Genomic DNA, 24,573 nt, shown 5'->3' with positions numbered 1-24,573 from the left:
TACATATTAGGATTTGGGCACCAACCATTTTGTGAACCAACGGAGCCCAAAAGATTCTATAAAAATAATGCTTACCTGATGGGTGCAGTGGGGGGATCCTCACTTCCAGCCTCATTCTCTTGCCTGACTTCACAGATACAGCTAAACACAGACATGGTCTTCTGGGGACTAAGACAATATATTAAAGCAATATATTGTTAGTTTTGAAAAGAAAAGTACTTTTGGAGAGTATCCTTTTATGCACAGAGGAAATAAAATGCTTTCTCTGCATATCAAACTCCAAATCACCTTACACCAAAATGCAAATTCTCCATATTTGTTTTGAATTAGCATAATTTAAAATTCTCAAGGAAGATTTACTGGAAATAAGGCGGACAGAGAACTGTATTAAATACCATAAAGATGCAATCAGCAAAATCCAGAATGTAGAAAACTATACAACAATCTGTACCTTCAACAAATAATTTGCAAGCAAGAGGCAAAAAAAAAAAAAGAAAAAAAAAAAGACTGGAGGGGTACTCTATATTTTAAAAGACTTAAAGAGACACAATCAAATGCAATATGTGGACCTTATTTAGATCTTGAGTCAAACTGTAAAACACCATTTATGAGACAATCAGAGAAATCTGAACATTGAATATTTTATTATATTAAGGAACCACTGTCAATTTTTTAAAGTATGATAATAGTAATACGGTTAAGTTTAAAATAAGAATCCTTATCTTTTGGAGACAGCACTGAAGTATTTCAGATAAAATTATATAATGCTGAAATTATCTTCAAAATAATTCAGTAGGGAGGGGGGTGCTGGAAATATAAATGAATCAAGACTGGCCATAAGAAATTTTTGCAACTGGATGATGAATACACAGCAGTCCATTATACTACTCTCTCTACTTTCGTATATGCTTGAAACCTTCTATAGTAAAATAGAGAAAAAGAAATAAAATGAGAAATAAGGTGACAGCAAGTAATCTGAACAGAGTACAGTTACTAACAACACTTAAAAGCTTCATGTAGGCTGGGCACGGGGGCTTATACCTGTAATCCTACCACTTGGGGAGGCTGAGCCAGGCGGATCACTTGAGCTTCAGGACTTAAGAGACTAGCCTGGGCAACATGACGAAACCCCATCTCTATTAAAAATACAAAAATTAGCCAGGCTTGGTAGCAGATGCCTGTAGTCCCAGCTCCTTGTGGGGTTGAGGCAGGAGACTGCTCGAGCCTGGGGGGTCAAGGCTGCAGTGAACTGTGATCGCACCACTGCACTGCAGCCTGGTTGACAAAGTGAGACCCTGTCTCAAACAAACAAACAAAAAAGCTCCACCTAAATGCAGATGAACCAAGGACCACTTCCAATATTGTGACAGAGCTTACCTTAGATTATCTGTTAGAGTGAACCCAATGGCAAACAAGTCAAAATCTTTTTTTTTTTTTTTTTTTTTTTGAGACGGAGTCTCGCTCTGTCGCCCAGGCTGGAGTACAGTGGCCGGATCTCAGCTCACTGCAAGCTCCGCCTCCCGGGTTCACGCCATTCTCCGGCCTCAGCCTCCCGAGTTGCTGGGACTACAGGCGCCCGCCACCTCGCCCGGCTAGTTTTTTGTATTTCTTAATAGAGACGGGGTTTCACCGTGTTAACCAGGATGGTCTCGATCTCCTGACCTCGTGATCCGCCCGTCTCGGCCTCCCAAAGTGCTGGGATTACAGGCTTGAGCCACCGCGCCCGGCCGAAGTCAAAATCTTTTTAAATTCAGATTCTTACCTAGAAAATTTTCTTCACAACAATATCAAAAAATTCATCTCGTTCTAAGATCCACCATTCCAACCCTCTGCTCAAAGTTTTTCCTTATTTTCTCCTCTCTACTTTCTACCCTGAGGGTTCTAGAAGCTTTAGGAACATACTCTGTTCCCTCTGAATACGCATATGTACAGACTAATAACAACTTATTCCTGGCCAAAAATTCTGTTAAAGCCAAATGGACCAGATACACACTCCACTTTCTTCAGCTTCTAAGACTGCATATCATTAAAGGATTTTCAAATGAAAAAGGACTCTAAGGTACTTATCTTTCAGATTAAATATACAATAGCCTAGAGAGGAACTAATCTCCCTAAGACATAGCTAAGAACAGATCAAAAGACTTTGAAAAAGGTCAGAAACTCACAAGTGAGGAGTCACATTTAGTCCACAGGCCTCTTTTATTTGATATTTTATTTTTTGAAAATCCAGATTTCTTTTTAAAAACAAAGATGTGGCAACAATAAGTCTGCAGTCTCTCATGACGACTACTGGCTGGAGTTCAGTGGGGCACACCCTTTCACATGGACCATACATTCAGTTTGCCATTGTCCTCAACACTCTGTCTTGTACCTAGCCACTTTAGTCATTTACAGTACCCACCTAGCCTCTAATTGAAGAATTCTTGGTGGGGCATGGTGGCTCACATCTGTAATCCTAGCACTTTGGGAAGTCAAGGCAGGCAGATCACTTGAGCCCAGGAGTTCAACACTAGCCTGGGCAACATAGTGAAATCCCCGTCTCTACAAAAAATACAAAAATTAGCCAGATGAGGTGGTGCATGCCTGTAGCCCCAGCTACTCAGGTGGCTGAGGCAGGAGGATCGCTGGAGCTCAGGATGTTGAGGTCGCAGTGAGCCATGACCACACCACTGTCCTCTAGCCTTGGCAACACAGCAAGATTCTGTCTCAAAAAAGAAAATAAAAAAAGAATTCTTGCCTATATTTCACCAACTGCTGTTAGTGTTCTCGTGCTTGATGACATGCCAGACACAAATGAAACAATTGTACCCTCACAGCCACCAGATGGCAAAGCTTACCAACCAAAACCTCAGTATGGGGTCATACTCGTCCTCAAAGCATTACAACATTCATGACAAAGCAAAAATAACCACTCAACATAGTAGTTAATTTGGCAGGCAGAAGAGAAAATGACCTGAGGCTGCAGCTGAGTATGCGATTACAGAAGGAACAAGATCTGTAGCTATCTTGTTAATCCTTCTTTTTCTCATCAATTGGAACAACAATCCTGAGATTGTGGAGACTATTGTCTCAGCAACAGAAAAAAGTGGGGAGAGGAACTCTCACATCAACAAAAGAAAAGACATTTCAATTATCTTAGTTCTAGGTGTAGAAAAAAGCTTCACTGTACTTAAAAAAGTATTAATTAAAAAGTCTATGATCCCTTCAAAACACTGCTAAATCCTTTACGGAAGAGGCTCATTTTAACTTTCTTATTTTAACTTTTTCCCTTTGTTGATAAACCATCTACCCTCATTACCAGTAGCTGCGTATTAAACTCTAAATAGCATCCAGCTTTGGTTACCTGGCAACAGACTCAGCAACAGCAGTAGATCCATTTTTTCTTTCACCAGTTGCAGGCTCTGAATAAAAAAAAAAACCAAGGAGAGAAAGGAAAGAGAAACAGAATTTAGTTAGTATCACACCTAAAACCTTCACTCTGCTCTACTAGTATTTGCAACAAATAACAAAAATAAAAATAAGTAAAACTAGTAAGTGTAAACAAACAAACATTTCTTGTAATTTTGTTTATTTATTTTTTTGAGACAGTCTCGCTCTATCGCCCAAGCTGGAGTGCAGTGGCATGATCTCAGTTCACTGCAACCTCCGCCTCCCAGGTTCAAGCAGTTCTCGTGCCTCAGCCTCCCGAGTAGCTGGGACTACAGGCATGTGTCACCACGTCCAGCTAATTTTTTGTATTTTTTAGCAAAGACAGGGCTTTGCCATGTTTCCCAGGCTGGTCTCGAACTCCTGAAATCAAGTGATCTGCCAGATTCCTTGTTTTTTGCTTGTTTTAAGACGGAGTCTCACTCTGTCACCCAGGCTGCAGTGCAGGCCAGATTTCTTGTAATTTAATGGTATAAGTTTTTCTCACTTCCACCAATCACTTTTCTTTCAAACTTCCTATAAAAGAGTAATAAGTTTGGCAAGAAATACAATATAATGAATAACTTTTTTTTTCTTTTTTTTTGGAGACAGGGTCTTACTCTGTTGCCCAAGCTAGAGTGCAGTGGTATAATCTTGACTTGCTGCAACCTGTGTCTCCTGGGTTCAAGTGATTCTCGTGCCTCACCCTCCCGAGTAACTGGGATCACAGGCATGCACCACCACACCCAGTTAATTTTTGTATTTTTAGTAGAGATAGGGTTTCACCATGTTGACCAGGCTGGTCTCAAACTTCCAACCTCAGGTGATCCACCTGCCTCAGGTTCCCAAAGTGCTGGGATTACACATATGAGCTACCACACCCAGCCCTTAGCAGTAACATTGTTTTTTTTTTTGAGACACAGTCTCACTCTGTCTCTCAGGCTGGAGTGCAGTGGCATGATCTTGGCTCACTGCAACCTCCGCCTCTCAGGTTCAAGAGATTCTGCTGCCTTAGCCTCCCGAGTAGCTGGGATTACAGGTGCCCACCACCATGCCCGGCTAATTTTTATATTTTTAGTAGAGATGGGGTTTCACCATCTTGACCAGGCTGGTCTCAAACTCCTGACCTCATGTGATCCACCTGCCTTGGCCTCCCAAAGTGCTGGGATTACAGCCACGAGCCACCGTGCCTGGCCAGCAGTAACATTCTTAAATGAAAATTAAACTTCTGAATCCCAATTCATCTCTGCCCATATAAGAAGTTAAAAAATTATGTAATAATATAAAATTAAAAACCAAAAAAAATTTTTTAAATTTATATATTAAAAACAAATTAAAAATGAAAGAACTTAATAAACTATGTAGAAAATATTTTAGGTTGATGAACTAATTTTAAATCGTTTTTAGAGCACCCACAAATAGAAGGTACCCAAGTTCTTCCCAAAGTGCTTTAGGACAGAAACTTGAAAAATAAAGGGTGGCCAGGCACCGTGGCTCATGCATGTAATCCCAATACTTTGAGAGGCCAAGGCAGAAGGATTGCTTGAGCCCAGGAGTTCAACACCAGGCTGGCTAACATGGCAAAATTCCACCTCTATAATAAACACAAAAATTAACCAGACATGGGTGGTGGCGTGCTTGTAGTCCCAGCTACTCAGGGGGCTAAGGTGGGAGGGTCGCTTGAGCCTGGGAGATGGAGGTTGCAGTGAGCCGAGGTCACCCCACTGCACTCCAGCCTGGGTGACAAAGAGAAGCCCTGTCTCAAAAAAAAAAAAAAAGAAAAAGAAAAGAAAAGAAACAAAAAGGACATTTTCAAGAATATATAGCAACAAATTAAAGGTTATACTGAAAAGAATCCCATATTCTTACAACAATGTCACTAATTTCAAGGGATTAAAATATGTTCATTTAAAATTTATACCAGCCTTAGAGAAAACAACCCTTAAATGTTTTTAACATATTTACAAAATATTCATGACCCAACATAATCTAAACAGTCATCGGGGAGGCAGCTGAAGTTCAGTTGGAGCCCTGGCTCTAAAACAGAAATCTGGCTCACACCCTGGCTACTGCACTTAATAGTCCAACCTAGGAGTAAACTACTTTGTCATTTTCAGTCTCAGTTTCCTCCTCTATAAGATAAAAACACAACAAATCTCAAAAGTTTGTTGTGAGGATGAAATGATGTAAGTAACACTGAATATAGTCCTTGATACTATGCTCCTGGTATTAGGAAAGGTAGTAAAATTTACTGATAATAATCATCCTTAACACTTAGCTAGTTATAATTTCAGATCCAAAGGTAAAGTAAGATTTAAGGCTATCAATACTCTCTCTTGACAAACCCTTTTAAAAATTTTTATTTTTTTGAGATGAGATCTCACTATGTTGCCCAGGCTGGTCTTGTACTTCTGGGTTTAAGCACACCTCCCACCTCAGCCTCTGGCATTGCTGGGATTATAGGAGCGCACCAACCACCATGCCTGGCAACAAGCTCTTATTTATTCCAGAGATGATGATAGTAAGAATGGAACCATGTAATACTTTAACTCAGTCTACTGAGTTGCTAAGATTCAAATCAGTAAGTACCACAACATTTAAGATTTGGAATCAGACTTCCTGGATTTGTGTCCAGGATACTCCATCTACTAGCTATGTCTAGCGAAGGTGCTCAACCGTCCTGTGCCTCAGTTTCCTCATCTGTAAAAGGAGGATAATAATAGGATCTAGTTCATAGGCTTGTTATAAGATTTAATGAGCTATACATGTGAAGTGCCTGGCATACAGTAAGAGCTAAAAATGTATTAGCTAAAATTACCTTTCTCTGGTCTCAGGGAAGGAGAAGTCCTGCTTATCCAACCTATTCTGTGTAGTCTTCAATAGCCTCCCTTCCCAGCTTCTTCAGGGCCTTAATTAATCAACTGTTTCTCCCAATTCCCTCGTCTTTAATCTATGCCTCCCTTTTTTGGTTCCTTCCTCAACCCATTTATGCTGGAGGTTGCAAATTTTTTTTGGTGAAAAATCAGACTTTGGTGATGACATTGAGCAGTAGGATATAAATAACTCCCACAAGCTTAACGTTCCAATAGTGGAACATTAGGCATAAGTGGGTTAAAATCTATAAACCTGCTCAGGCCTCTCCTAGCCTAAAAATAACAAATCTTCTCTCAACCCTGCATTTACCTCTAACTCACCATATTTTCTCTTCTTCTCTCACATAAACTTCTCAAAAGTAGAGAGTACATGTGCAGCCTCATCTCCTCTTCCTCATCCTTCCTCAATTACTTTCAGTATAGCTCCCACCCCAACTGCTACACTGAAATGGCTCTTGCTAGAGTCACCAAATGGATCCTAATTCCCAAAGTCAAAGTATATTTTCAGACACATCTTACTAAACTTGCTCCCGTGCCTGACATTATCTTCTTGTAATTCTCCTCTCCATAGGCTTCCATGGCTTCATACACCCTCCTAGTTCTCCTTCTCTCTGAACGTTCCTTTATAATCTCATTTATGAGATTTCTTCCTCTTCTAATCCTCCTTAAACAGCTTTTACAAACTACCTGAAATGAAAAAATTATAAGCCTCAGAGTTAGGTCTGACTCAAATTCCAACTAGCACCAATTATTGTGACCTTAGACATGGAACTTAAAAACCTCTCTTACTCTGTTTTCTCATCAATAAAATGAAAATGCAGATACCTACTTGGGAGTACTATTACGGAAATGAGATGATACAGTATATGTGAAGAGTCATTCTCTATTTTTTTCTCCCCCTTGCTTCCATATTCATCTGGAGCCATGGTTCTGCCTACTCACCCCTCAAATTCATCCCTCATCTCCAGTCCCACTACCAATGACCTCACTTGCTGGTTAAAGACTGGGTAGAATTTACCAGGCAGGAGAACAGAATATGGAAAATGCAAGGAAAGGAACCATCATGCACAAAGGCACAAGGTTTTGAAAGACTCAGCTGACGCTTCTTTTAAAGGCAAATCTGATCATATTACTCCCTTGCCTAAAATTCTTCGGCTTCTCAGCATGAAGTAAAAAGCCTTTCAGCATCTGGTCCCTACTTTGCATCCCTCCCTTGTATCTTCTCTTTATTCTAGCCCTACCAAACAACTTCTAATTCATGTGAGAAAGCATCAACATTAATCTGCAATGTGAATCCACAGTCCTAAAGTTTTCTACCCTATTCTGAAGTCTTTCTGAATAGGGAAACCAATTACATAGAAACAGACTTAATAGAAACAAGCTATAACATGGAGATTATAAGAGTATCTTTAGCAACATGACAGGCTGGCCAAAAGCAAAGAATTAAATCTATGGGTGTAAGACTTTACGAATACATTTATAAATATAAAAGTATCAATTATTGTAACTAGATTATAATCAATATTCCCCATATGATCTGCAGGTACTAATTAACCAAGATTAACATAAAACTTACTTTCCAGGTTGAACTGCAAAGACTCTTCACTCGCCTCAGTCTCAGGACTAACCAGTTTCATTCTTAGACATAATTTATCATCCATGTCTGGGGCAGCCCCAGAATCCCCTTTATCACTCCCAAGTATGGGATCATGGGTCTCCACCATGCTTTCAGACATGACATCACTGGCTGCTATGGTGCTTTCTGGATAGTTGCTAATACCTGAAAGAAGGGAGGCAGGGAGGAAGAAAAAAAGAACACTAAAATACAAAAACAAAAAACAGCAATTCAAGGTCATCAATTTGCCTGTTTGGCTCCACAGCTCTGCAGGATTGAAGGAGGTTCCTAGGATAGATCCCTGTCATAAGTATCAACAACTACGAACTAGTATTGACACCTGGTCTTAAGAGGAGCAACAGGATTCAGTTCCACTTCTGCATCTGGACAAAGGATGCTGCATGAGCCCTCAGCCAACCCACATCTGCCAGCATCAGGCATAGGTAGCAGGAGACTCCAGACGGCATGATTGTTACCTCCCAGCACTGACTAGAGAAAACAAATAGGTTAATGTAGAAGACTACTGGCTGCTCCAGGGAAGGAGGATCTAAGTTTTCTTGCCCTGTCAAGCAGCAGACTGATTAATTAGCCAAGGTATTGAATAAATAGTACTTCTACCCTACTTCCTGTTCCTTCCTTGTAAAACAGCTTTATCACTACTTAGCAGTCAGATTCTACTGCTTTGCAAGTAATAAGAGAAAATCCTTTTAAGTATTCTCTTTCTTTCTTACTTCCCTCCACCCTTTCTTTCCTTCCTCTCTTGACCCCTCATCTCCTAATAGTAAAATCACAGAACCAGACTTCATAACCCTATTCTCCCTAAAACAAAAATCAACCTTACCAGCCAGGCCCAACTCCTCAGATCTAAAGTATCACTTGTGTAAAGAATGATATCTCAGAAATTCTGCCTTAAACATTGTTACTTTTTATTCACTCACCAATAGGAGTACTGTGTCTCTTGGGCTCCAATTTTAGGTGCCCAATAAGAGGTGGGGTTGCACCAGTCAATGGTGGGATGATATCACCTTCTTTAGGCAAAGTGAAATGAAATGGGGTTTCTGAAAGAAAAAAAAAAAAGAAAAGAAAAAAGAAAGAAAAAATGATTTAAAAAAAAAAAACCAGAGGTATAAAATAAGCAAAAATAATGAGACCTGCAAGAAATATTTCAATTACTTTTTTCCTTTGCTCTCAAATTCTGTCTCATTCCCACCACCCTCACCAGGCCTCCTGACTAGCTCCCTTCTATTGTCTCTGCTCTCTTCACAGTCAACAACTATAGTACTGACACAAAGTAGACAACTAGAGGACAGGCAAATAAGGAAAGCCCAAAGTCTGCAGGACCTGAGGAACCTGGAGTCAAAAGGAACCCAAACATTTGAGCTCCAAGACAGTACATCAGGGGATATTTAGCAATACAAATTTGGACAGTTTCAAATCAGAACAACATAATTTTGTGCAATGCTAACCTAAGGAGTTTGTTTATATGCCTTAATGGTCTGTAGGATTCTCCAAAGCAAAGTCAGAAATTAATACTTACAATGTACAATCTAATCAAAGAGATGACAGAGGATCTCACAGGTTAAAGGACTTCAAGATACTGACTGGTTCTAGCATAGAAATCTAAGGGTTTCATGGTTCAGCAGTACTGACCAGCATTTGCTCTAGGCCAAAGTGTAATGTTCATACCTAAATCTTTGCACAACAGTAAATCCCTCATATATAAGCATCACCAGTGTACACATTTTAGTTATTAAATTATTATAAATAGAAAATATTTGTCAAGACATAAAGCTACTTTCTACCTACGTCTCAGTTCCAAATTTTTGCTAATCAGAACTAGAAAACTGTCAAAAAATCACATTTTCTAAATTCCTAATTTATCTCTTTTAATAAAATGATACATTTGGGAGAAAGTAAGAACTGTGCCAGACTGCCCTCTTAAAACTAATGAAAATTTCTTCTTACTTTCCTGGGATGGCTCAAATTAACTATAATCTGGCATACTCAGACACTACTACTTATGAAAGTAGTTTGTTTCTTTCATCTTTTTCCACTCCTATCTTTAATAGCAAGCACTGTGATAATTTTTTCCTTTAAAACAAAACAAAAATCTCTTACATCTACATGTAAGAGAAAATGAATTAGTAATCTGAGGAGATAAACAGAGAAAAAGAAATGGTCTTTAGAAATAAAGGATTAAAGTACATATGCTCAGCTAAAGAAACTGTAAAGAGGGGGGCCAGGTACCATGGCTCACACCTGTAATCCCAGCACTTTGGGAGGCCAAGGCGGATGGATCACTTGAGGTCAGGAGTTCGAGACCAGCCTGGCCAAAATAAGGAAACCCCGTCTCCACTAAAAATACAAAAATTAGTTGGGCGTAGTGGCAGGTGCCTGTAATCCCAATTACTCGGGAGGCTGAGGCAGGAGAATTGCTTGAACCTGGGAGGCGGAGGTTGCAGTAAGCCAAGGTGGTGCCACTGCACTACAGCCTGGATGACAGAGTGAGACCCTGCCTCAAAACAAAAACAAAAACAAAAAACCTGTAAACAGTATGAATGAAGAATCTCAACATTACATCTAACTGGCAAAGACATCCACCATAGTTACAGAAAAAAGAGAAATGGGTCAGGTAGATAAGCATTCATTCTGCGGTAGCCCCTTATAAAGCAAGTTGTTCTAATAAAGAACTTAGAAGAGATATAGAAACTTAAAAAACACCTTGCAAAGCCTCATACATTCCAGACTTCTGAAAATGTGCGTGAAATCTTTAAGCAGACCTTTCTATGTGACATATTATATTATGCAAATACTATATGCAAGCATTAATTGCTGAAAATATATCCCTGTAACGAGGTTTCCTTTGCACAGTATTACATAAAACTTATGAAAAGTAATTGTAGCACCATTTATCTAACTGCATTACTATAACCTAATGGAAAACTGAGACTTTTACAGGCCCTAGGGACAGCACTGCCACTACTCTCCTCAGGTCTCCAATGCCTCATTCCTGGGTTATTACCATAGCCTATCAATCACTTCCTCTGCCTAAAGTCTCCCACTCTCCCTAACCCCCATTCTCTCTGCACACTGTAACCAAAGCAGCCTTCCTAGAAAACATGGCTTTGTTAGCTCCTGGTCAAAAACCTCCAAGGTTTTCACTAGAAGACAAATTCCTAACTCTACAGTCAGCATTCAACTAACTAGTAGCAGCCTATATCTCCAGTTTTTCTTTAATTATTCACGTTCATAAAGCTTCTATTCAATGTCCTCCAAACGTTTCCCATTTCTATGCTTTTGTTCCTTCATCTGGAAAACACCACCAATCTACCCAAATTATTGCCAAATCCTTAAAATTACATTTGCTGGCATAGTTTATCCTTTTAGATTTATGGAATTTTCCACATATTCCATTATTTCTCTAACATTTAGCACTCCTACATTATTTAAATTATCAAACCCTTCTTGTTTTTCCAGATAATCATGGGCTATCATGTTGTATGTCAGCATACCAAACAATGAAGAAGGATACAAATGAGGAAAAAGGAAACTCAATACTAATTTTGAAACCACCTGAGTGGGAGTATGTCCTTTAAGGACTTTAGAGAATAACTCCAAAGCAGTATTTAAAACTCTAAATGTTAAGAAGGTCTCTCTTAATTTTCTGTTATAGTTTTAAACCCATTTTTCTTCTTTGTTCTTAAAAGAACTGGTTACATCTAAGAATTGATTAAAAGCCATCTAGTTAAAAATGTAAGAATTTATATATCAGGCGATATCATGCATGAACAGTCTACCCTAAAAGTCTGCCTCTGACATTAATAGCCAATTAAGATGGCATTTTATCAAGTAAGCCAATAAAGGTTATAACTAGAGCCTAAAACACATCTAGCTGCCCTGATCATTATTAACTATTACAGACTATTACTTATGGATTTAATTAAAGACTTACTGAACTCATTACAGTTTTTCACATCATCAACCCACCAAATATTTGTTCTGTGTTGAATAAGATTGGGTTTCCAAGCACCATCTTGCTTTTTTTCGAGTTTAAGAGGAACTCTCCATAGACAGATACTTGAAGAAGTCTCCAAACTGCTAACAGTGATAAGTTATCGATAAATGGAGACATTTAAAGTAATTCTCTCTCTCCCTCTCTGTACTCACTCTCTCTTTTCCTTCCAACTCCCTCTCCCCACACCCTCCCCATTCACAATCTCTACTTTGTATTGTTTGAATGTTTTTCAAAATTAAGCATGCATTATTTATGTATTTATTTATTTACTTATTTATTTGAGACAGGGTCTCACTCTGTCGCGCAGGCTAAAGTGCAGGGGTGCAATCTCAGCTCACTGCAACCTCCGCCTCCCGGGTTCAAGTGATTATCATGCCTCAGCCTCCTGAGTAGCTGGAATTACGCGTGCACACCACCATGCCTGGCCAAGCATCTATCTTTTTTAAAAATCAATAAATCTATTAACAACAAAAAAGTGCTCTTCTTAGTAGATGAACAAATGCAAAACTCTCCCAATTCATAGTTTTCATTCTGTCTTTTCAGACTGAAGAACCGTTACTTTTCAGATTACTATCATTTAAATTTGGCCAGGCCCAGTAGCTCATACCTGTAATCCCAGCACTTTGGGAGGCCAAGGCAGGTGGATTACTTGAGGCCAGGAGTTCGAGACCAGCCTGGCCAACATGGCAAAATCCTGTCTCTACTAAAAATACAAAAATTAGCCAGGCATGGTGGCACATGCCTGTAATTCCAGCTACTCAGGAGGCTGAGGCACAAGAATCATTTGAACCCGGGAGGTGGAGGTTGCAGTGAGCCGAGATCATGTCACTGCACTCCAGTCTGGGCAACAGAGCAAGACTCTGTTCCAAAAAAATAAAAATAAAAATAAAAATAAAATTAGTCTCTCAACATTTAGCAACTAAACAACTATATTTTTAAGTATAAAATAATATTTTTCTGTTCTTTTTGCAATGCTCTTCTGAATGATTTATACAATTCTCTAAGTTAAAAACTATTATTCTCGGTTGAGCACGGTGGCTCATACCTGTAATCCTGGCACTCTGGGAGGCCAAGGTGGGTGGATTGCCTGAATCCAAGAATTTGAGATCAGCCTGGGCAACATGGCAAAACCCTGTCTCTACAAAAAATTAGCCAAGCATGCTGGTATATGCCTGTAGTCCCAGCTTCTTGGGGTGGGGGGCTGAGGTGAGAGGATCACTTGAGCCCGGGAGGTCAAGGCTGTAGTGAGCACTGACGGTGCCACTGCACTCCAGCCTGGGCAACAGAGTGAGATAATGGCTCAAAAAAAAAAAAAAAGACAAAAAGCTATTATTCTCCCTTCATGTTCTAATTTATAGTTAAAATTATTTTTATTTCTTTAACTTCTCCTCATAAATACTATTTTCCAACCACTGTCTTCATTGCTTTTTGTTTGCCCAAGAACTAAAATCATGAAATAAACACAAAAGCACTAGCATTTTCAATAATCTGGATAGTAATAATATTAATAAAATAGTAAGTTTTACTTTGGCAAAAAAAGCTGACTCTGCCAATTAACAATGTAAACAAGAATTCATGAAGGATAATATTAAAATAATAGAATATCTCAATGCTTTAGAAGCTTCTTTTGCATATAACTTAAAAGTACGCCAAAATAACTACATTAAAACAATCAACAAGACCTGATATTTTGTTGGCACAGGTCATTAGCAGCATTTAAATGTAATACAATTACCAAAATACTCTATTACAGAATTTTAGATTATTCACTTTATTCTTCACTACAGCTCTTCAAAATCAAATAAACTGTATTAAGTCTTAGTTTTTCAGGAAGAAAAAGCACAGCCAGGATCAGGAGACCTAGGTTCTAGTCCCACCTCTATCATTAACTAGCCAAAAGACGTTAAAACGACACTAAATCCAATAACCCCTCATTTCCTTTTCAGCTCTAACATTTCTTATTCTCAAGATTTTAAAAAGTGCTAAATATAAAAGCTAATAAATAGGGACAACTTTTTTTTTGAGGCAGAGTCTCGCCCTGTCACCTAGGCTGGAATGCAGCGGTGCAATCTCGGCTTCTCGTGCCTCAGCCTCCAGAGTAGCTGCGATTACAGGCGCCCGTCATCATTCCAGGCTAATTTTTGTATTTTTAGTAGAGATGGGGTTTCACCATGTTAGCAAGAGAAGTACTAACCCCGTCTCTACTAAAAATACAAAAATTAGCTGGGCGTGGTAGCATGCACCTGCATGTTACTCAGGAGGCTGAGGCAGGAGAATCGCTTGAACCTGGCAGGCAGACGTTTCAGTGAGCCGAGACTGTGCCACTGCACTCTAGTCTGGCAACAGAGCAAGACTCCATCTCAAAAAAGAAAAAAGAAAAAAGGGACTGTTCTAGGCAAACCAAAAAATATGGTCACTATCATATATAAACTTGCCAAATACTGTTTTTTCATTTCATCCTAGAAACTTGTTTTCTTAAGTTTGTGTCTTGTTCTTACTTTGTTTTTGGAGCTTGTTTTGATTTTACATTATATTAACTCTTTTTTTTTTTTTTTGAGACAGAGTTTCACTCTGTTGCCCAGGCTGGAATGCAGTGGCTCAATCTCAGCTCACTGCAAGCTCCACCTCCCAGGTTCACGCCACTCTCCTGCCTCAGCCTCCGGAGTAGCTAGGACTACAGGTACCCGCCACAACACCCGGCTAATTTTTTGTATTTTTAGTAGAGACAGGGTTTCACCGTGTTAGCCAGGATGGTATCGATCTCCTGACCTCGTGATCTGCCCACCTGGGCTTCCCAACGTACTGGGATTATAGGCGTGAGCCACCGTGCCTGGCCCTTTTTTTTTTTTTTTTTTTTTTGAGACAGAGTTTGCTCTTGTTGCCCAGGCTGGATGGAGTGCAATGGCGCGATCTCGGCTCATTGCAACCTCCACCTCTCGGGTTCAAGTGATTCTCCTGTCTCAGCCTCCCAAGTAGCTGGGATTACAGGTGCCTGCCAACACATCTGGCTAATTTTGTGTTTTTAGTAAAGACAGGGTTTATCCAAGTTGGTCAGGCTAGTCTCAAACTTCTGACCTTATGTGATCTGCCAGCCTCCGCCTCCCAAAGTGCTGGGATTACAGGCGTGAGCCACCACGCCTGGCCTACATTATACTAACTCTAAGGATTCACAAAGATTGAATTATTTTCAGCTAATGTCATACTCTACAAATTATTTTATTTTTGGGAAACAGAGTCTCACTCTGCCGCCCAGGTTCCAGCACAGTGGCATGATCTCGGCTCACTGCAACCTCTGCCTCTCAGGTTCAAGTGATTCTCGTGCCTCAGCCTCCCAAGTAGCTGGAACTACCGGTACACATGACACCACACCTGGCTAATTTTTTGTATTTTAGTAGAGATGGGTTTCACCATGTTACCCAAGATGGTCTCAAACTCCTGAGCTTAGGTAATCCGCCCACCTTGGCCTCCCAAAGCGTTAGGATTACAGGCGTGAGCCACTGCACCCAGCCTACAAATACTTAGAAAGTAATCTATGTTTTCATGCTAAATTTCATAAAATAAAGAACAAGAACTAATACGTTTTCCAGTTTCAGGTTTAAGAGACTTGTATTTTTTGAACCAAGTTTAGAAACTTTACTTAATGCCCATAAAATGGAAATAACTAATTAACAGGATACTCATCAACAGTTCTTTTTTTTTTTTTTTTTTTTTTTTTTGAGACGGAGTCTTGCTGTGTCTCCCAGGCTGGAGTGCAGTGGCCTGATCTCGGCTCACTGCAAGCTCCGTCTCCTGGGTTCACGCCATTCTCCTGCCTCAGCCTCCCAAGTAGCAACAGTTCTTAATGTGATTTGACCACATACAGTTAATCAAAAAAGATCCTTCTTTTCAAGGCAACTGTCAAAATCTATACACACAGAGCAAGGATACAATCTAAGTCGGAAAAAACAGATTGGCACAATTTCTAAATATTTTTTACCAAGTAGTCCTAAGTTATAAAGCTGATAAACCTCAAATATCTCTAATTGCACAAATACTTACAGCTATTAAAAAAATACAATCCAGGCTGGGTGTGGTGGCTCATCCCTGTAATCCCAGCACTTTGAAAGGCCAAGGCAGGTGGATCACTTGAGTCAGGAGTTCAAGACTCGCCTGGCTAACATGGTGAAACCCCACCTCTACTAAAAATACACAAAAATTAGCCAGACAGTGGCATGCACCTATAGTCCCAGCTACTTGGGAGACTGAGGCACGAGAAATCACTTGAACCCGGGAGGTGGAGGTTGCAGGGAGCTGAGACCGCACCACTAGCGGTACTCTAGCCTGGGCAACAGAGCAGGACTCCATCTCAAAAAAAAAAAAAGCAATCCAAAAAATTTAATTTCCCAATTATTATTGGTTGTTCATAAACATAAAGATAATGTTCACTCCTGACATAAGCATGCAGTTCTCGCCAACTTTCCATTCCAAATTATAATGTAGGTGGAGACAGAATAATCTACAATCACACTCACCACTAGAACTTTCACAGAAGCTTTGTGAGGCATGGGCAGAGGGCTTCCCCAGCTTCTGGGCCTCTGCACCTGAGCTTAGCTGCTTTGCATTAGCCATTTTTAAGTCTTCTGTTAACAAATTATTTGTTTTCTCCTGAGTTTGGGGCTGCCGCAACTCCTGGTCAAGTCTCAGAGGATCATCTGCTCTAACTAAAGGTAAGGGAGGCTGTGAAGAGTCTTCCTCTACAGGTTCTGCTTCTGCAGTCCCTGATTTCAGAACTCCTTCATATTCTACACTCTTTTCTTCCTTGGTATCTAATCTATTCTCAGCACATGGTTCTATTTCTGGAGCAACATCCTCCCATGACTGGGAATCTGAGCACTTCTCCACTCCCTCCAAAGGTTCACAAGAAACATCAACTCTAGGAGATGGCTCTTTCACATCTACAATGACAACACTGGAGTCCTCTGAAGTAGCTTCTTCCCAAGCTTCCTGATCCTTATGTTCCAATTCTTGGTCAAGTATCGCCAACTTTTGAGGGGAATCAATACTAATCACACTGGTTTCAACTTCCATAGCTTCTGAGCATTCTTTTTTGGGGCTTTCCTTTTGAAGACACAACCCTTGGGACTGAGTTTCAGTCAGAGAAAGGTGCAATGGGACACTCTCCATATTTTCTTCTTTAAGTTCCTCTCCTTGACTTTCACAAGGTGTCTCAGGGATTTCTTCCACCTCAGACCCTGAAGACCCCTCCTCTGGATGGTGTTCTTTAATTTCCATAGCTTCCTCCTGATCTAACACACTGGAGAGTGCCTCAGATCGAGCAGCTGGTGAAGGAACTGCCTGACTCCCCGAATCACAAGTGAGATCAATACAAACATCTTCCGCTACCGTTTCTTCTCTGCCCTTGCAACCAGTGGCTAAAATACTAATGTCATCCCTGGTGTCTGTGTCATCTCCCTTTGTTTTGTCATCATTCTGACTCAGTTGTACTTCACCATCCTGTGCTGGATTCATCAAGATACTATCATTTTCAGCAGGAATAAATTTAGAATTGAGAACTGGAGACATGGGTTCCGTATCCTCAATCTGTGTGTTTTCTCCATCTTCATCAATCCTGTGAGAACTCAAGCTCTCCATCTTTGGGGACTGACTATATTCACTTGTAGAAAGCATCAATTTGCAAGAATCCCCTGTCAAAGATAGCCCAAGATCCTCAGGGGAATTCTTTGGTTCAATCTCTGAAGTTTTAGAACATTCAACTGTCAAAGATGAACTATGCAAATCTCCATCTTTCTTCCCATCGTTTGATTGTTCTTCCAGACTTGGGGAGGGAATAAAAATGTCCTAAGGAAGAATAAAAAGACACAAATCGTAATTTATACATGATCATACATCTTTTATATCTAATCCCTGGATTCATATAAAATTTCTAAATCAAGTCAAATTTCTAAATCAAATTTTTAAATTCATATAAAATTTCTACATCAAATTTAAGAATTAAAGAACTCTAGGATAGCCAAGAGCAGTGGCACATGCTCCAGCCCATTTCAATTCTCACAAAGTGGGAATACATACTCATTTTACTTCACGATTTCAAAATATGCTAGCATTCAACACAGTGAAACCCCATCTCTACTAAAAATACAAAAAATCAGCTAGGCGTGGCGGCGGGCACCTGTAATCCCAGCTACTTGGGAGGTTGAGGCAGGAGAATCACTTGAACCTGGGAGGCTGAGGTTGCAGTAAGCCGAGATTGCACCACTGCACTCCAGCCTGGGTGAGAGAGTAAGACTCCATCTCAAAAAAAAAAAAAAAAAAAAAAAAAAAAGCTAGCGTTCATAAAGCAGATATTAAAATCCAGTGGCCAGGTGCAGTAGCTCACGCCTATTATCCCAGCATTTTGGGAGGCCAAGGCAGGTAGATCCTGAGGTCAGGAGTTCGAGACCAGCCTGGCCAACATGATGAAACCGTGTCTCTACCAAAAATACAAGAATTAGCTGGGTGGGGTGGTGCATGGCTGTAATCCCAGCTACTCAAGAAACTGAGGCAGAAGAATGGCTTGAACCAGGGAGGCAGAGGTTGCAGTGAGCCAAGATCATGTCATTGCACTCCAATCTGGACGACAGAGCAAGACTCCATCTCAAAAAATAATAATAATAATAATAATAATTAATAAATAAAATAAAATCCAAAGGTTACAATATCAATAGTCAACAGAGAAATACAAATTAAAATCACAATGAAATGCCACTACACGCAACAAAAGCAACTAACATAGGCCAGGCGTGGTGGCTCACGCCTGTAATCCCAGCAATTTGGAAGGCCAAGGCAGGCAGATCACCTGACATCAGGAGTTCGAGACCAGCCTGGCCAACATGGTGAAACCCCATCTCTACTAAAAATACAAAAATTAGCCAGGCGTGGTGGCGAGCACCTGTAGTCCCAGCTACTGGCAAGGCTGAGGCAGGAGAATCACTTGAACCCAGGAGGCAGAAGTTGCAGTGAGCTGAGATCGTGACATTGCACTCCAGCCTGGGCGACAGAGCAAAACTCTGTCTCAAAAAAAAAAAAAGCAAACTAACGTTAAAATAGTTCACAAAACAGCCAGGCATCGTGGCTCAGCCAGGTGTGGTGGCTCACACCTGTAATCCCAGCACTTTGGGAGGTTGAGGTGGGAAAACTGCTTGAGTCCAGGAGTTCCAGACCAGCCTGGGCAACGTGGCTTAGACCCCATGTCTACAGAAACTTTAAAAATTAGCCAGGCATGGTATTGTGCCCCTACAGTCCCAGCTACTTGGGAGGCTGAGGCAGAAGGATCACTTGAGCCACAGAAGTCCAGGCTGCAGTGAGCTATGATTGTGCCACTGCACACTAGCCTGGGAGACAGAGAAAGGCTCTGTCTCAAAAAAAGAGGAAAAAAAAAAGGGCTCACAAAACCAAGGATTAGCAACGATGGCGAACAACTGCAACTCTCGTACATTGCTGCTGGGAATGCAAAATGTTACACTCACTTTGGAAAAACAGTATGGCAGTATCTTAGAAACATTCATTACTATATAACCTAGGCATTCTACTTGTAGGCATTTACCTAAGAAAAATAAAAATATGTGCCCACAGAAAAGATGGGCATCCAAATGATCATAGAACTATTATTCATAAGATGTGCATGCTGGCCAGGCACGGTGGCTCACATTTGTATTCTCAACACTTTGGGAGGTCAAGGCAGGCAGATCTCTTGAGGCCAGGAGTTTGAGGCCAGCCTGGCCAACATGGTGAAACCCCGTCCCTACTAAAAATATAAAAATTAGCTGGGCATAGTGGTGCACGCCTATGATCCCAGCTACCCAGAGGCTGAGGCATGAGAATTGCTTGAACTCAGGAGGCAGAGGTTGCAGTGAGGCAAAATCACGCCACTACACTCCAGCCTAGGCAACAGAGCAAGATTCTGTCTCCAAAAAAAAGATGTGCAAAAGATCATAGGATTATTATTCATAAATTCATGGGGAATTATTCATATATTCACTCATATAATGGTCATATATTAATTATAATTGACTAGATTATTCAAAATAACCAAAAACTAGAACCAAATGTCCTATCAATTGGTGAATGAACAAACAAATTGTGGATACACATATTATGGAACACTATCCAACAATATAAATGCAATAAAATATGAATATGTATAATACAAGCAAATCTCAAAAATATGCTAAGTAAAAGAGCTCAAAAATAAAAGACCATACACACTTCCTGATTCCAATTACATGAAATTCTTTTTTTTTTTTTTTTTTTAAAGACAAGGCTTCACTCTGTCGCCCAGGCTCTGGAGTGCAGTGGTGAGATCATAGCTCACTGCAGCCTCAATTTCCTAGGCTCAAGCAATCTCCCACCTCAGCCTCCCAAGTAGCTGGAAATACAGGTGGGCGCCACAACACCCAGATTATTTTAAAAACGTCTTTTAGAAATGGGATCTTGTGCCGGGCGCGGTGGCTCACGCCTCCCAGCACTTTGGGAGGCCGAGGCGGGCGGATCACAAGGTCAGGAGATCGAGACCACGGTGAAACCCCGTCTCTACTAAAAATACAAAAAATTAGCCGGGCGCGGTTGTGGGCGCCTGTAGTCCCAGCTACTCGGGAGGCTGAGGCAGGAGAATGGCGTGAACCCGGGAGGCGGAGCTTGCAGTGAGCCGAGATCGCGCCACTGCACTCCAGCCTGGGCGACAGAGCGAGACTCCGTCTCAAAAAAAAAAAAAAAAAAAAAAAAGAAATGGGATCTTGCTATATTGCCCAGACTTGAAACTACTGAAATACCAAAACTATACTGACAGAAAACTGATGTGTGATTGCCTAGGGCAGGAGAAGGGAGTATGTTGGGCAGCAGGGAGATCAACCACAAAAGGTTATAAGGAAACTTTTTAGGGTGAGGGAACTGTTCTCTACTTTGATGGTGGTGATGGTTACACAGCTGTACACATTTGCCAAAATTCATCAAAACATACATGTAAAATGACAATTTTATGTAACTAATACTTCAATATTTTTAAAGAGACATTAACATAAAACTTAGCTGCTTTTACATAAGAATTTACATTTAGTGTGTAATTTTGCCTAATGTAAATGATGTAAAACTCCAGACATAGATGGGTAGGCATTCATTTCCTACGTTTTGTTTTGTTTTGAGACAAGGTCTTGCTCTGTCACCCAGGCTGGAGTGCAGTGGCTTAATAATTGCTCATTGCAGCCTTGACGTCTTGGACTCAATTGATCCTCCCACCTCAGCCTCCCAAGTAGCTGGAACTACAAGTGTGCACCACCAAAGCAAGGTAATTTTTATATTTTTTGTGGAGAGGGTCTCGTTTTGTTGCCCAGGCTTGTTTCAAAATCCTGGGCTTGAGCAATCTGCCCACCTTAGCCTCCCAAACTGCTAGGATTACAGGTATGAGCCACCGTGCCCAAGCTTTTTTTCCTAGGATTTTTTAAGGGAATGAGGAATCAAATGGGTAGTCAAGCATTCTGTATATTCCATAACTTCTGGTATTTCAATGTCTGGTATTTTTGTTTATCCTATCAGATTGTAACAATGATCATAAGTTTGAATCTATTCATATACTCTCAGATATGACTGAGTATAAACCGGTTCAAGCCAGATGCAGTGACTCTAACTTATAATCCTAACACTTTGGAAGGCCAAGGCAGAAGGATTACTTGAGCCCAGGAGTTTGAGATAAGCCTGCACAACAAAGTGAGACCCTGTCTCTACCAAAAAAAAGAAACATTAGCTGAGTGTGGTGGCACACGTCTGTGGTCACAGCTACTTGGGAGCCTGGATGGTCAAGGCTGCAGTGAGTAGTGATTGTGCCACTGCACTCCAGCCTGCACAACAGAATGAGACCCTGTCTCAAAAGGGGAAAAAAAAATGGTTCAACATTTCTGAATGGAAATTTAGGAAAACACAACAGCCCTGAAATCCTATATGCCATAATGCAATAATTCCATTTCTGGGAAATTAATCAATGAAAGCACACTAATATTTACCTACAAAATGGTTCACTGCTATATTATTATTTAGAATAGGTAACAATATGAAATACCTTAAATGGTTACAAATAGGAATTTTATTTATTTATTTATTTATTTTTGAGGCAGGGTCTTGTTCTGCTGCCCAGGCTGGAGTGCAGTAGTGCGATCATGGCTCACTGTAGTCTTGACCTCCTAGACTCAAGTGATTCTCTTACCTTAGCCTCCCGAGTAGCTGGGAATACAGGCACACACCACCACACCTTATTTTTTAGATCTTTTTGTAGAGATGAGATTTTGCCATGTTGCCCAGGCTGATCCTGAACTCCTAGGTTCAAGCAATCTGCCTGCCTCAAACTCCCAGAGTGCTGGAATTACGGGCATGAGCTACCTCGTCTGGCCAAGATAATAATTTTTAAACTGTGATCTATCACATGATAGAATGTTTTATGGTCTACATAAAAGTATACAGAAGAACACTAAAAGATCAAAAAACATTTGGCCTCTAGCAAGAAGTTTCTATTTTAGTAAAAAATTATGTGGATATACATTGTAGTCTTTTTTTTTTTTTTTTTTTGAGACAGAGTCTTATTCCGTCACCCAGGCTGAAGTGCAGTGGCGCCATCTCCACTCACTGCAACCTCCACCTCCCAGGTTCAAGTAATTTTCCTGCCTCAGCCTCCAGAGTAACTGGGATTACAGGCACCCGCCACCACGCCCAGCTAATTTTTGTACTTTTTAGTAGAGATGGGGTTTCACCATGTTGGCCAGGCTGGTTTCAAACTCCTGACTTCAAGTGATCAGTCTGCCTCAGCCTGCCAAAGTGCTGGGATTACAAGCGTGAGCCACAGCACCTGGCCATTATACTCTTTTTACACATTTTATCATATATAATCTTCACGTAATTCTAGTTAATAAACATATAACAAAAAAAGCTAAGAGTTGGCCAGGTGTGACGGCTTATGCCTGTAATCCCAGCACTTTGGGAGGCTGAGGCAGGTAGATCATTTGAAGTCAAGAGTTTGAGACCAGCCTGACCAACAAGGTGAAACCCCATCTCTACTAAAAACACAAAAATTTGTAGTCCCAGCTACTCGGGAGGCTGAGGCAGGAGAATGGCATAAATCCACGAGGCGGAGCTTGCAGTGAGCTGAGATCCAGCCACTGCACTCCAGCCTGGGCGACAGGGCGAGACTCCGTCTCAAAAAAAAAACACACAAAAATTTGCCAGGCGCATGGAGAGACTTCATTTCAAAAAAAAAAAAAAAAAAAAAAAAAAAAGAGTTGTATTTCTTAGGTAGAATAACTAATGATCTTATTTTCTCTTTTTTCTTTTCTTCAAGATGGGGGTCTTGCTTTGTCACCCAGGCCAGAGGGCCGTGGCACAATCATAGTTCACTGCAGCTTCAGACACCTGAACTCAAGCAATCTTCCCGCCCATACTCCTCCCCTGCGCCAGGAGCTGGGACTACAGGCACACGTTGCCACACCTGGCTAATCTTTTTTTTTGGGTGGGGGGTAGAGACGGGGGTCTCATTACGTTGCCCAGGCTGCTGTCGCACTCCTGACTCAAGCTATCCTCCCACCTTGGCCTCCCAAAGCACTGGGATTACAGGTGTAAGCCACCATGCATTACCACATCTTCTGCAAGAAATATGTATTTTTTCCCTTGTTGCAAAAAATAAGTCATTTTACAAAGGCTCATAGATAAAACATCACTAATGTAAAGCTATAAATACCTTTTTTTAAATGAAACTCACAACATAAAATTAAGCCATTTTAAACTAAACAATTCAGGCCAGGCGCAGTGGTTCACACCTGTAATTCCAGCACTTTGGGAGGCCAAGGCAGGCAGATCACTTGAGGTCAGAAGTTTGAGACCAGGCTGGCCAACATGGTGAAACCCCATCTCTACTAAAAATACAAAAATGAGCTGGGCAAGGTGGTGTGCACTCGTTGTCCCAGCTACTTGGGGTGCTGAGGCACGAGAATCACTTGAACTCAGGAGGTACAGGCTGCAGCGAGCTGAGATTGTGCCACTGCACTCCAGCCTGGGCGACAGAGCAAGACTCCATCTCAAAAAAAAAAAAAAAATCACACACACACACACAAAAACAAAAATAAAATAATTGAGTGGCATTTGGTGCATTTACAATGTTGTGCCACCACCACCACTATTCTAGTTTGAAAACATTTAATTGTCTAATTTGTCCTCACCAAAATTAATACATATATCAAGAATGAGAAAATGTTAACTATCAAACTATGTTCTACTAATCCTCTCCCCATCCCTCATATCCTGGTAAAGGGTCAAAGAGGCTATGCGATTGACAAGTTTATTAGGAAAGAAAGAAAAAAAATTGACAAAATTACCTTTATCCCAATTTTCTCTTGAATAGTAATAATCTCTTTACACATATTTAAATCTTCTAACATCAAAATTAGGTTGCCTTGGACTCCAGTAACCAAGGTACAAAAGAAATAATAGATGTACAAGGGTTACCCATTAAGAATAACACGTACAAGTTTGACATATAATGAAAAAAGTAGAGAACTTAACAAAAATGGAGGACTGAACATACACATATTCAGAGTTTTCTGAAAACTCATTAAGTAATGGTAAAGTGATTTTCCTTAAGCACAAAATTTCAA

General features: G+C 40.6%; 1 protein-coding gene across 6 annotated transcripts in view; it reads right to left on the bottom strand.

Moving 5' to 3' along the window:
* The window catches only part of LOC105493150 (tumor protein p53 binding protein 1), a 110,081-nt gene that overhangs the window by 32,330 nt on the left and 53,178 nt on the right, over window positions 1-24,573 (bottom strand). For 5 of the 6 annotated variants that reach the window (XR_011606116.1, XR_011606117.1, XM_071066987.1 and 2 more), the window contains 5 exons: window positions 16,420-17,746; window positions 8,832-8,951; window positions 7,855-8,058; window positions 3,344-3,401; window positions 76-168 (listed from right to left, as the gene is read on the bottom strand). Coding sequence is in view for 4 of the 6 variants with exons in the window: in XM_071066987.1 (XP_070923088.1) it covers window positions 76-168; window positions 3,344-3,401; window positions 7,855-8,058; window positions 8,832-8,951; window positions 16,420-17,746 (1,802 nt within the window). In the remaining 2 variants the exon portion in view is untranslated. Of the gene's footprint in view, window positions 1-75; window positions 169-3,343; window positions 3,402-7,854; window positions 8,059-8,233; window positions 8,366-8,831; window positions 8,952-16,419; window positions 17,747-24,573 lie in introns of those variants that run through there. The other variant, XM_071066989.1, reaches the window with a different exon arrangement.

The sequence above is a fragment of the Macaca nemestrina genome, chromosome 7 (genome assembly GCF_043159975.1).
Source record: "Macaca nemestrina isolate mMacNem1 chromosome 7, mMacNem.hap1, whole genome shotgun sequence".
Classification (NCBI taxonomy): domain Eukaryota; kingdom Metazoa; phylum Chordata; class Mammalia; order Primates; family Cercopithecidae; genus Macaca; species Macaca nemestrina.
The sequence above is the reverse complement of the archived record's forward strand: the minus strand, read 5'-3'. Positions and strand labels throughout refer to the sequence as shown.